The 14,710-nt window shown below is 43.8% G+C and overlaps 1 protein-coding gene across 2 annotated transcripts in view; it reads right to left on the reverse strand.

Moving 5' to 3' along the window:
* Positions 1 to 10,844, reverse strand: part of akt3a (v-akt murine thymoma viral oncogene homolog 3a) — a 45,350-nt gene extending 34,506 nt beyond the window's left edge. For both annotated transcript variants that reach the window (XM_079280867.1, XM_079280866.1), the window contains exon 1: positions 10,733 to 10,844. In XM_079280867.1, coding sequence (XP_079136993.1) covers positions 10,733 to 10,778 — 46 coding nt within the window. In that variant the 5' untranslated portion in view covers positions 10,779 to 10,844. The remainder of the gene's footprint in view (positions 1 to 10,732) is intronic.
* Positions 10,845 to 14,710: the final 3,866 nt, after the last annotated feature.

Genomic DNA, 14,710 nt, shown 5'->3' on the forward strand with positions numbered 1-14,710 from the left:
TGCGGGGCCGCTGGTTAAACACAAACGTCGTCTGGAGCAGGAAACCTCTACATGCCCTCATGTCTCCGTGGAAAGGTTCAGGAGATGGACCAGATGACTCACGGACCAGTTGCACGTCCCCCGCCGTAGAATCCAGGGGGGAGGGACGGGGCTGTGCGAGTCCCTGCACCATGCTGCCGATCTCAGCCACCTGAGATCCGATGGCTTGCTGGGATCCCCGCATATCATGGAGCAGATGGTGTTGCTGTCCCAGAAAAACTCCTTTGTTTGTGATCGCCACCTGCAGGGGATCTGCAGGTGGAGATCCTGCTGCGGCTGCTGGGTCCATTGTTATGGTCAGTCCTTTCTGTTATGATGTGGGGTGTTTCACGGACCCAAATGCAGACTCAGACAGCAAAGTTCTATTTCAAAACCAAGGTTCGTTTATTTCTCTCAGTCAAGGGAAAAAACAGGAAATGGACAAAGTCAATAGGAGGAGTCTCCACGCCTCCGCCCGGTTCCAAGCCGGAGAGGGACTAATCCTGTGGAGCGCCAGACGAAGCCGACAGGCAAACTGTCAAACGTCACTACGGAGGCGCGTCCTCGCGCTCCGCTCGAATCCTTAGCCGGGAAGAGCCCGGTCCGCGTCCGTGGCTGGCAGGCAGGCTGGATCGTCTGTGTGACACCCGAGGCTCGACACAGGAACGGCAAGACTAAACAGTTGATCACCGAGGAACGAACTGGAAGGCTTCTACGTACAGGTGAAAACCCGAGGCTCGACACTGTACGGCAGGCAGGTTGAAGAAATGAGAGACAACGTTAGTAACGGGTCTTCAGAGAGTGAACAGCGGGACTACTCACGGGTCGGAATACCAGGTAGGTAAACGGACGGACTGACAACTGTGATGAGAGTGACAGGAGTATTTATGTCAGCTGGAAGCGATCACCGGAGATGAGGCACAGCTGTGCCTACGGAGAGAGGCGCGGCAGTGGGCGGGACTCCTAGGAGGACACTACTGAGGGAAATACAGCAGAGTTAGACACAAATCCTCACAGATAGTGTAAAAACACTCAAACCACGGCACAATATCTGAATATGGCAGATGTTCACCTCTTTTCTTCTCTGTTCTCCTCCAACTCCTCTCATACAGCAGTCTGCCATTGAACCTCATGTTCCAGCGCTATGCTGAGAGACATCTGCACCTCACTGACTGTTTCCTTCTTTCTTTCCTCGTCTCATCTTTCCTCTGTACACACACACACACACACACTCACACACACGAAGATAGAACTCTTTTCTTGATGACAGATGGCAAATCAACAATTGTATATCATCAGTCTCTCAAAACACAGATACACACACACACACACACACACACCGAAACAAACACCACCTCCTTGTCCTCCAGTCCCTTTGTGCCCAATCCCCTGTCCGATGTCTTGATTTGTTTCTTACAGCTGAGTGTATGCATTAGTGTGTGTGTGTGTGTGTGTGTGTGTGTGTGTGTGTGTGTGTGTGTGTGTGTCCCTCTTTACCTTGGTATATTAAGCACTAGTTTAATGAGAGCTTGGTGAGGTGCGGGCCCCAGCCAGTGGACCATATGGGAGAGATTTAGCCCCCTCAGAACACTAAGCCAAGTCTTGCTGACATGATTACCACTACTGTCCGCTGCTCTACACTAGTATCAGATTGGGAACTGGGAATTTTGTCATGGACAGCTAATTAATGACTGGAGATTGGCAACCAGAGACGGTGGAGGCTGAGGGAGGAGGAAAAATTCTGTCAATGTTTGGTCTCTTCTTCCTCTCTGGTTTTAATCAGGCGAACTAAATGAGACTCTGTGAAAGATGCATAAAACTCAAGAGACGTGCATGCAAGCACATATGTACACAAATAGAAGGAAAAAAAGCTTGTAACATGATTACAGTGTCACATTTTCTGGTTGGTTAAAACAGAGAAATATTTGTCCTTCCTTTCCCAGAATATCCTAATAATGATCACATTTTATAAACTCGTGTGCCTTGAATGTACTGTACACACTGTTGTAACTGTACATCTTTGTGAATGCACGGATTAATTCATGACTCACATTTGCAGTGTGTCTGTGTGGCACAGCAGGCTGAAGCTAGTGGCTTAGTTAATCCCATCAGCGACAGATTACAGGTGGGACGATATAAATAGACCGACTGTCCCTTTATCCTGGCCACTATGACATCAGCATGCAGCTCAACTATTAAGTCAAGCAAAACTGGAGCAAACTCAAACCAAACCCACCGAAGGCGGCCACATATTTACCTTGGTAATCAAAATTACCAGATGTTTCAACAGGCTGTCACATAAAACTGTGTCTTTACTTCACATCTGGCTGCCAGAGCAGAGACATCTGTAGTGCGTAGCTTTGCTGCTCCGAACTACACTCGTCAACTCTTTACACTGCTGCATAAAACACATATAATATATCACTCGAGGTATGGCATACAAAATGAATACTGTTAATTTCATGAAGACAACCGCAGCAGTGTTGGTGTGCTATTTGTTTCATACACAGACACAAATAAACTGACTGACGGTGCTGATGGATTTCCCAAATCCCTACTCACCTTTGCTCAACAGAAAGAAGGGGCCAACTGTAAAGTTGAGTGCTTTACAATAGTGATCCCTGTGTCTTATCTGACGACCATCAGACTGGGTAATCAATTCAGAAACCCTAAATAAAATTGCGAGTGCCTGCAGTAGCCTCAAACAGCTGCTGCCTTCATGGTCTGCCCATAAGCTTCTGTAAAGAGAGGTTGCTCTCTTGAACAGATGCTCTGTTTTACAAATAAAGCAACACAGAGCTGTGTGCCACAGTAGCAGAGTGAATAGGAGAAAATACATCAAGGATGTAACTGAGCAACAATGGTTGTCCAGTTTCCCTTGGCAACCAGATGTAGACCACTGTCCACCATTGTGGCTGCTGTGATTGCCCTCGTTTAAAACCACTTTTCCTGTGACAACAAAAAGAACAGAAAGATTTTTAAAAAAACAACACTTTACCCACACTCACTGTTGTTGTTGACTCATATGCTCACGTAAATGAAAGTTGAACAAATTAAAGTTAAGTATGTAATTAAAAATCATACAATTAGCATCCCAGAAAATCCCACAGCAGCGCAGAATACACCTGAGAACTTCTTTTCAGGGAAATCTCATTTTCTGCACTGACATACCTGTATTTAGTAAATCTTATATGTGATCATTCTCAACTTAATTATGAGCTATAACCGGAGTGGCCATCGTTCTGTCAACTTTGGTAAGCAAAAGGCTGATAACTGAGGCATCTAAAAATACCATAAACTGTGGTTTCATTATCCTAATAATGAGTGAGCGTATATTTGATTGTCTCTTGTACCCGAGATTGGAGAACCAGCAGTTGGAACTGAGCTCCTCAACGGTATTCTTTTGTAAGACATAAAACACAGATTTAGTACAGTATAATAATAACAATATAATGTTATGGATCAATATCTTATGGACTTGGATGGCCAAAGAAACAAATTAAGTGGCAATATGAGACCAAATGGTCCCACTCTGGGGTCCTTCTCCTGCCAGCAAACACTTACACTAGCTGTGAGCCACTAATCTGTTGGCCTAAATCAGCCAAACCAACCCCCACTCTTACCTGCCTCCTCTAATCAGCCCAAAGCCTACTCCAACCAGCCCACAATACTTCAAGATGTCTCACACACACACACACACACACACACACACACACACAGCCCCTTTGGTCTTATCTCTGTGTCAGTACGCCCGTGGAATAGTGATGGATAGAAACTGGTTGATGAGGAAACCCATGATCACAGAGTTTCTGCCCTTAAACAACCTCCTGGGAACATTTGACGATAAGATTTAATAAACTTAGTTTAAATGGTGTTTTATAGTACATTAGCATTTTACTAACGCATACATTTGTTACTGTACAAACTGCAACACCATAACTCTCTGCCATTTGATTCATTGTTACCAGCAGATGATCAACAATGTATATGCGGTATTAAATAGCTGTATGTGTGAATGCACGTGCATCGATCCAATTTAAACTGTGATCAAATGTTTCAGGTCAGCACTTTGATGTTCCTGAACTACAAACTTCTCTCACCCCTTCTCTCCTCCTCTGTCCAAGTTTTCCCTCTGCAGTGATCAGCACCCCATTCATTGATCCATTCATTCATTTACCCAAGACGTCATTAGTTCATTCACCCACTCTTCCATTAATCCATCTCTCGGTTTGTATTGCCTTTTCAGGGATGCTTGCTACTGTATCACTTACCACTGATTTTATTTCTGAGTCTGCAGAGTTATAAAACTTCACCGTATTTATCTGTCTGTAAGTGTAGGGAAAGCGTAAGGAAAGTTAAAAGCTACAACATTCAAAACAGCAAGCAGCTACTGCATTGGCAATGTAGAACTGGGCATATGCAAAGTAATGTATATATGCCAACATAGTTATAATGCCGTATGGTGGCATAAGATCGACATTTGCATCTCTTTACACCCGTTCTCTGAGTGGTTGTCAAAAGAGCAAGAAAAAGGAAGATATAATAATATGTAATTGAGAGGCTGCTCGTTGCTGCTCATTTGTTTCTATTCGTCACATCCTCCAGTGGACCAGATATGCTGGCAGTAACCATACAGAACACCAGAAGAGGACATTCTTCTCTTCTCTGTTGCAACCTAAATGTGTCACAGGTAAGATAAGATAGATAAGACAGGTGTGTTTATATGACAGTCTTGCCTGGTGCAGCTTTAATTTGGAGCTAAATTCAAATTCAAGGTTTATTATCTCAATTTGTACTCAACAATTTTGCAAAACAAAAATATCACATTCCGATTAAATACAAAGGGGACACACTCTCTGCTGCCTGTGTCTGTTACCCATCTGTCTTTTATTCTGCGTCTGTACCTGCAAGTTCAATACAGGTCTCTTCTGTATTGGAAAGATGTCCGCCTCTGTTCTGGCTGGATCTGTCACAAACTATCCGTCTCACTGCCTGTCTTTCCTCTGCTGTTTGTCTGTAGGCTCTGCAGACTGGTCTGTCTGTCTGTCTGTCTGTTTGCACTGTCTGTCTGTCTGTCTGTCTGTCTGTCTGTCTCTCTGCAGTGTAGAGTGAGTCATTCGTAGGACAATGGAGACAGTTTGTAAAGCCACACTGGAGCGTACACTTCCTCCGGATGTGCAAGAGGATGCCATTCATAACAAAGCCTGTACTGTCTCCCCGTCTGCTATTGCCTGGTATATACATATTAGTTTGAGAAACAGAGGGGATAGAATGAGAGAAGTACAGGGAGATGGAAAGAGATATAGAGGTAGACAGAGAGTGAAAGAGAGTGTGAATTGCAATAAAAGGGGGTGTGTTGTGTTGACAGAGTCTAGAGCAGAGGCAGGACAGAGGAGGAGAGGAGAGGAGAGGAGGAGAGGAGAGAAAAAGGGCGACACAGCAGACAGTGGCGGCGGCAGCAGCAGCAGCGGCGGCTGGTGATTGATATCAGGGATCTGGCACTGCCACCTGATCCAGCCAGCCAGCCAGCCTCCAGCAACATTGAACTCACTGAACTCACTGAGCCAAGATGGCTGCCGCACTGCACTGCACCCAATGAACCCCACAGCACTCCGACGATTGTAGAGATAGAGAGTACAGAGAAATCGCTTTTCAGTTTGATGGCTATCAGACAATCATGTCATGATGCATTAAGTGACCGGTTGGGACACACAAATGGATTTTCATAAAAGGAGACATTGAATATCTAATGGAGTGACGGCCTACCTGTCCCCTCAGTGAAAGAGCCCACACTGTGACCGGAATTCTACATATTATGGATGTGATTTGCAAACAAACAATGTTAAAGATATAAGGAGCAAGAGCAGAACAGATCTCAAGACACAGAGCCACAGCAAGACATGCAGAACATTTCAATGGGTGGGATGCAGCATTTTAATTTAATACTGCATCCACTACAAAATCATGCCAATATAAATGTAACCACAGCCCGATGAACCCCTGAATTTGTATCCAAAATGCTCACGGAAATCAATAATAACTTCCACTGCATCGTCCTGCCAGAGGAAGAAGAAAGAAAAAAGAGAACTCTCTTAGCTGCTGAGATGATGAGTCGAATATTATCAGATGACCGGGTTTGACAAAATATGCTAAGTTACATGTAGCTGAATTTGTGGTATGTTACAGAGCGTGTGCATGGCAGATTCATATTTGATTATAATCCTGTGTGAAGAGGGCTTTAGAAGTCAAGCATATGTTAAACCTTTAATATCTATAAAGGGCCGCTTGAACTTACTATCTCAATAAATGTGACTGTTGAATATAACATCAATCCATTATCAAAGCCTTGTGACTAAACCACATAGGGTTGGGAATGTATTGTTCTTTAACTTTAAAATGTTTAACATCCTCAATACATCTTCAATGTATGTGAGACGGCTTAAACCCTCCTGGGAGACAAAGAATCATTGATCTTGGATTATTTCAAAACCGAGTCAGCAACAAGACTTTCTCCACTTTGACACAGCGGTGTCTCATCTAATTAGCAGCTCTGCAGAGAAGCACTTCTGGAGGACAGTAATGTCAAAGAATGTAATATAAATACGACGGTGTTCTCCCCCGTCTCCCTCCCTCAGTGTTTCTCCTTCTTTCCTCTCCCCTGGCCATCTGTTGTGCTGACTGCTGTGTGGGTTGATGCCGGTGGAGGTAACAGTATCCTCGACTACAGCGGCTGACTGTGACCTCTGTGGCCTCACGTGGACTGACAGAAGGTAAACACCTGGCCTGGGCGGAAACGAAGTGGAGTTCACTTCAGATTCTCATTCAAGAAAACAGCCCTGTAACGTCTGAGAGAGACTCCTGATTTTCACCCCCAAAACACAACATTTAACAGAAGACAATGTGGCTGTAGCTAACATCTATCCATCAGATGTTCTAGCACATGTCAGTCAAAGTATCGCTTTTAAATCCGTCAGTCTTTGTGATTAAAACGTGTTTCCAAACATTGGATACATTCTTACAAGCCTGTTGCCTTTATACCGGTGACAGATTCTGGAACATGTACCCATCTACTGTTCATTATTTCCAAAGATGAGGAAATGATGCAGCCGAATGCACTGCCCACTGTGATTTAATGAAAAGAGGAAGGAAATGTTCGCCATGGCATAGTGAGCATGAGAGTACTGAGAGGCTTGGTCATCTGAGGACATCGTGTACTGTAGCTTGAAAGGATGTTCCTGAGGTTTGTATTTGTGTTCCAAGATGATGATTGGCTCGTGGTGATGAGCAATCTTTGAATTCATAAATCTTACTGCTTTATTTTAACACTGTTATGCTTATGATTTTGTGTTATTATCTCTTATCGATCTTTCAAAACACTTGAAACACTCTTTATTTTAAGTTGAACTGATGGATTGTGAGGAAACATTCCGTTTAATGTTTCCCATTGAGAGTATTATATACTACATGGACATGCATACTGAAATGCATGCACCTGCATACCACCGAGATGATCAGCATCCACTGAAATACAAATCTATCAGTGAATTCAGAGTGTCTAACATTGGTAGGGCTGTGCAATTACTCAAATTTCAATTACAATTTTGGCTCCCACGATTATGAAAACAAGATAACGGACATATTCTACATTCCATTTCACAACTATGCTCCCGTTTTGTCTTGTGTTATAAATCCAGCGCACCCGCTTTCCTCTACAGCGGTGAACTTTCGTCTATTGAGGCATTTAACTTTAGAACGTAGGGTACAAAATGTTCCGAGTGCATGATGTCTCCAAAGTCAATAAGTGACTTTGCCCTAATCTAGCACACCTAATGTTTGACCAATTATTCGAATGGTTAGTGGCTTCTCTAACAAAAGCGACACAGCCACAGATGCACACAGATCCTTCATAAAACATGCCGGGAGGCGAACATCCCCATGAGGGTGCATGAGCAAGAAGTCACCAGCAATACTTTGTGCTGTCATGAAGGGGGAACACTTTATTACTGGACCCATTAATCAGACAACAAAAGACAGAGGCAAGTTAAAAGACTATAAAATAGACATTTAGAAACATTCAAAACCAACCATCATCACTATCAATTACCCATTCTGGTCAAATGATGGTAAAATAAACGTAAACCATGCATGAGCTGTTTTTTGTACTAACAGTAAGTCCTGAACAGCCAAACCATCACATCAGTGGAGCGCGAGGAATGCATGTACGATGTGCTGCCCTCGAATTTACAACAACGTTGATATAAATCTCCGTCGTGCGCAGAGTTTTCTATCATTTGAAGACCAACATATTTGACCCGACTGCTTACTTTTCTGAAAAAAGTAAAACTGGGAACATACAATCATTTTTACAACTAACAATCATTAAATTACTTTTATCATATTGGAAGCATATCTTAACCGGCTGTTGTAAACCAGAACTGCAGGTAGAAAATATATCCACTTAATGTAACATGAAATGATCAATTATGATTGATCAGGCAAACAATACAGCAGTCAGCAGTTATTTAGCTTTTTATGAAATACAAGTTTTTCATGACTTCTTGAATTACAAGCCTCTGAGAGGCACGTGACCATCTCTCCTACATACAGAGTTCTGTTACACTACTTCCTCTCTTTCCTTCTGATCTACATCATCAGTCATTCTTTCTTATCTTCCACTCATGAGGCTTGGCGGACGTTCAGACTCTTTTTACGCTCTCATTCATTCACAAATCTCTCCATCTCTCGCTCTCCAGCTTCTTCTCCATCAGCTGACTCTGGGCATTCACGCTTATACAAACCAACCAGATTTGGCCAGAATCCCTAAGCCTATCATATTGTTGAAAATCTTAAAATTAAAATTAAAAAAACTCTTCTCCTCTCTGCTGCCAGTTGTCGTTTTAGTAAGAACAATTCACCTCCAGTCTTCATCATATCCAGTGCCCAAGGTTACGTCCACTGAGTTCATCAGACGTTCCACTCCACATCCAATCATCCAGATCTTCAGCAACTTTCTTCATCTCTCTACCACCACCACCAGTGACTACATTGAGGGGGACTATTCCTGACCTAACCTCGGCATCACTACCCCCCTAAGTATGAAAACGTCACGATGGGGTCTAACCGCCAAAGACTCTCCACAATTCTAACTATGTTGTGCACCATGTAATACATTTATTTGTTCACTCTAAATTAAACCTCTCCTGACTGAAATTCAGCCTTTTAGTATCACTGTCTTACTGCCGCTTAATTCAAAACAAATCCGTGTGTAGTATTTGGTGGAAGAGTTAAAAAGCACAGGGCCTTCCAGATGCAACCTCTCTCTTGCCGCTTCGGTTCAGTGAAAAGCTGTCTAATGACTAAGACTGCAGTCTTTGCTGTATCACAACCTGGACAGTGAGTCAGCACCCCGACCTTGCTCCTCTACACACACACACACACACACAAACAAAGATTTAGCATATGATGCAGACAAACATTCATATTCCTGACACAAACAGCCCCCCCCCCCCTTTCCCTACAACCTCTATCTCTACCTCTCTCACACACTGACGAACACTGGTAGCGCTGCGTCGTGACTGGGGGCGATGTGTTCCTCTTAACATGCACAGACGACTGTGAGGATCACAATGGCATCTACAGTTGACCAAGATCCTCCCCTCTACTTCAGCAGTACAGAGTGTGTGTGACACAGTGCGAGAGAGCATCCACTCCATGCAGTAAGGAGCCCTCGGTCGTCCAACATGTTGTCCCGTTGTGCCATAGTGATAGCCTACATTACCCAGAAGCCTGCTGTCTGTTATGCATCATGTCACTTCCTGTTCAACAGTTTGTGTTACACATTCCTAGACGCCATCACATAGTCAGGGGGATGATGCTCATTGGCCTAAAAGTCTGGAAACCCCCTTTGTTCTATCCCTGAGGCTCTTCTACGACAACACACATTGTGGTTTTGGGGGCAATGTCAGTATGTTAAAAAGGAAAACACAAAGTCCTACAGTGCCTTTCAGTCTGTATATCACATTTTGACCGTCAAGTGGTTCGGTTTGACCCCGCTACCAATGACTTTTCACCTGTTGCAGCGATCCCTCGCTGAACACAAGTCACGGATGTCTGAGAACAGGGAAGTAAACTATCTTTGAGTCATGCTCTTCAGCTATGACAATGTTGTTTTACAATTTCCCTTGAATTTGGTTGTAAACAGGATGAGTCATCAGTGCCCCCTTCAATCCAATGTCATATGACTTATAACATAACCCTGTTCAATAATACCTCAGACAGACAGAGCTAACTGGTTTCACAGACTAGTACACAAACAGAACAGCAGTGTTACTACGGGCCTGGTAGATGTTATTAACTACACACACACACACTTGTGCATACAAATACATGCACATACCCATGCTCACACTCTTTTTCAGACACAACCTGCTTGAAGCACATAGAGGCTTAGCAAATAAATAGCCAGCCAAGCTTATAATAAAGACACACATCCCTGTGGGGGGGAAACACACACACACAAGTATATACTCGTATACTAGATAATCAGACATTCATGTCATCACACACACTCAATCGCAAACACTCCGATCCTCCCACCGGCACATGTGGACAGGCACGGCCAGGCCCTCAGTCTAGACGAGAGACAGAGTAAAGGAGGAGAGGAAAGAGGTAGAGAGGAGGGGAGTAGAGGAAGAGAGGTACTGGATGTACTTACCCCGTTTCTGGAGCCATCCCTCTCTAACGATGGTGACATCGCTCATGGTTCCTTCACGCCGAGTCTGATGCCGCTACACGCCTGCTCCACAGAGAGAGAGAGGGAGGGAGGGAGGGAGGAGGGGAGGAGAGGAGGAGAAGAGAGAAAGAGAGGGAGAGGAGGAGAGGAGGAGGGGGGAGAGGCTCTCCCAGCCTCCGCGTCACTCTCCCTCCCTTCCTTCCTTTCCCGTTCAACCTCTCGTTCGCGCAGTCTCCCTCACACACACACACACACACACAAACACAGTGTGTGTGTCTGTATGTGTCGTTTCTTTCCTGTTGTGGCTTATCTCCCTGTCTCCCTCCCTTCTTCTTCTTCTCCCCCTCCTCCTCCTCCACCACCACCACCTCCTCCTCCACGACCTCCTCCTCCTCCTCCTCCTCCTCAGCAGTGACTCAGCCTGGAAGGAAGTGAAAGGAGAAAAAAAAGAAAAATAAAGAAAAAAGAAGGCATGGATTTATTTCTCTCCTCCTTTACTACTCCCTCTCTTCCCTCTCCCCCTCCAAAGCCCTTTCATACAATCTGACAAGATAAACAACGAGTTATTGTGAGGACAAATGCTCCACACCACCCAATCATACACCCATGTTCCTCTTTCTATCGCTCAGCCTCTCTCTGATTAACAGGATGAATAATTGCAGAGCTCTCGATGAAGCAATAACTGACCTTGATTGCCAAACAAATACCCCCCCGAGTTCTGCTTCTCCTCCATTCATAGATCTTTCATGAGCAAGTTGTGCTGTGAGCAAAAACCCAGTCTACCTTTCTGTGCTTGCTGTATTTCTGCATGTCAAATGATTTTTGTGTGTAGGCTGGTTTTGTCTATATGTGGGAGGTGGGAGAGCATCTCAGGACTGTGGAGTAGGGCTTGGCTATAAATAGCAACAACGGCAGTGAGGGATGCTCTCGCGGTCTCTTTCTCTCTGCCCAAATCTCTGCACCTCTCTGTCGTCTCCCTCCCGCTCTCCCTCTCCCTCTCCACCTCTCTCTCTCTCTGCAGAGCTGCCGTGTTCACCTCAAATGCACCCAACTACACTGTATTACACAACGCGCAACAGCACTACGCCGCTCCGCTTGAATGGAAAATCAGCACTACGACGGCTAGGCTATAGCAGTCGTAGCCATCCAGCTGGTAATCAGTATTCTGATCAGCTGGTGTTTGCGCTGCTGCAGACACTCGGAATGACTGCAGTGTCATAACCCTAGCAGGTGACACGGAGCGTTTTTTTACGTCGAGGCAGCAGTATAGTGACAAATCTGAAACCAAACGAGCAAATGCAGACTAGTTCAACGTGTCTTGGTCACAAGGGCTGCTACAATGCTTTCACTTTGTGTACCCCTTTTACAATATGTGTCAATTGCTTGGTTGCCATGAGCTTGATTACTCAGTATTACTAAGAAGTACAAAGGATGGATTTTCCCCATCCCAGCCCTAAGACAAAGTTTGGTGCGAACTGCCAATAAATTCTCACCAAAAACAACGTGATTGTAGTTCAGTTGAAGACTATGACTATGGTAGAAATAACACCAAATCCAAATGGACCACAGACAACCAATTGTTGTTACTTTGCTGCTTGCTTTTTAACTGACTGAGTAACTCTGGCTGCAATGACTGATTGTAAGATTAAGATTAGACTATTCTGATAACGCAGTATCAAAAAGTACAGCAATCTGCCATCAAATGTCTGAAATGTGCTTATTCAGAGTTCCTGATTTTTATCAAAATTAGACAATTTTTTGACAATTCTTGTTATACAGCAGCTTGGTTTAAGAGTTGAAAACGTTTTTCTGAAATAAAAAAAGAAAGCGTGTTATAGAAACCATGTTTATACTTGTCAAACTATGGTTTAAGTATTGCTGGTCTATTCTGAAACTCCCAAAAAGATGTGGGAGAAAATTCCGAATGATACCCAGCCCTAGTAATTACATCCAAGGGGATCGAATCCTTTTTATAGGCATACTGTACTGTTCTGTTCTAGATTAACCTTTAAATCTACAGTGTAATTCAATGAAGCTGAGGTTAGCTTTAACCTTGGACAACATGTTGAGAGGCAAGAGGAGACAAAAAGGAAACATGAGGAAAGAGAGGAGACAAAATGTCCAGACAGTGGCAACCCCTTTGTCACCAGGGCAGCTGTTTCTATGGAGATATGCACTGCCATGATGAACCAGCCATGCCGGGGGAAGCTCCGGCCAGACAACATTTATCTCATGAGGTTTCATTCCAGAGGCAACAACAAGAAAAGAAGACAGTGGAGAAAGGAGTTAGTGAGAAAAGAAACTGTCTAAACACAGCTCTGACACATATCAAGCATGACCAGAACTTTGCCGTTTACATTTACAAGCTGTTGTTACACTGCTACACAGCTGTGATAGTGCGAAAAAAAAGAGCAAGCACTTAGACAAACAATAAATCGAGCCAAATTACTGAAACTTAGGTGGTAGAGACTCACTCAAACTCTAAACCTATGGTATGATTTTAAATGTGGCTGAACATACTCTATAAAATGTGCTAAAAACACGCAGAATTATTGGTGTGGCGCTTTCATACAACGCGTGTACGGAGAGGAGAACTCTACAATATAATATTAGTCCGTTCCTGTTTCTACCACCTTCCCGTCACCTCACCATAAACTGTGGCCTCATACAAACCCTGGCTGACATCAGCAGCAGTGAGCCAACAATCTTCTTCCTAAAATGAAAGCCATGATTTCGGCAGGACTTCAAGTGTTACACTGCTAACACAGGATGCGTTTTGTCCATCTAATGCACGTCTGACGAACAAAATGACTTCTACTTTAAATCCATATAGCCGACCACACGGGCTGCCTGAGCGCTTGAGTTTCACAAGCACTTTACACACTTGTGATTCAAGTGTATTTTCTTCCATTTCATGCACGTAATTAGAGGAATTGTGTATTGGACTGTGAGCGTGGCCTAAATGGAGTTGCTGACTGTAACCCGTGTACACTGATGGAGGACAGAAGTTGCTGCTGACATGCTGCTTTCATGAAGTAGAGCTGAAACAATTTGTTGACGAATTAATGACTCAAATATTTTGCACTTTTTATGCAAAGACACCAATATAGTGGTACCAGTATTTTTTGAGTATTTTCTATTTGATATCAATGTAATTTGAATATCTTTGGAGTTTGGACTGTTGGCCGGACAAAACAAAACATTTGAAATCGGTCAAGTTGCAATTCACACAATTTTCTGACATGTTGTAGACGAATCAATTAATTGACAATATAATGTATCGATTAAGTGATAATGTAAACAATTGTTAAATGCAGCACAATGTGAGAGAAAGTGTATCTCAGTCATGTAGTACGTATCCTCCTCCATTTTCAAAGGGTTACGGAATTATCTGATCAAAGACCAAGTACACAAGATTACAAAACTGACCAAATATTCGATGGCAACAGTTTAAAATACTCAGTGGTATAAACACATGTCAGTCACACGCAGTACCAAAACAAGTACCCTAATCATGGGTCCGGGCATTGATACAGCTGCATTATAAACACTATCCCCCATCATTATCATCAAATACATATACCAGTATGTGCCACGAGTGTGACATACCCTCTTAATCACACATGTGGCCACGAAGACCACGAATGAGTGGCACCAGCACTGCGTCATATGATTACGTCACGGTGCTAGGACGGCTGTCAAACTGACGTTAGTCGCATGCAGCGTGGCAGAAAACGGCACGGATGTTATTTGACATGAAAAGAATCTTTCAAAAAGACACAAAAGCTACAGCTTCAGCGGAGTCGATATTATTGTCTCAGTGTTACCTGTAGCGGGACAGGTGCGGTGGTATGCCCGCGTGCACCTGCTGTTCATTCACCCTCGCAGTTAACGCTAGAACGTTACTCGTCATACGGATTTCCGAAGGAGCGAAGTCAAAACTACCGTTAACGCAGGAAA

This window comes from Melanostigma gelatinosum (genome assembly GCF_949748355.1).
Source record: "Melanostigma gelatinosum genome assembly, chromosome: 12".
Classification (NCBI taxonomy): Eukaryota; Metazoa; Chordata; class Actinopteri; order Perciformes; family Zoarcidae; genus Melanostigma; species Melanostigma gelatinosum.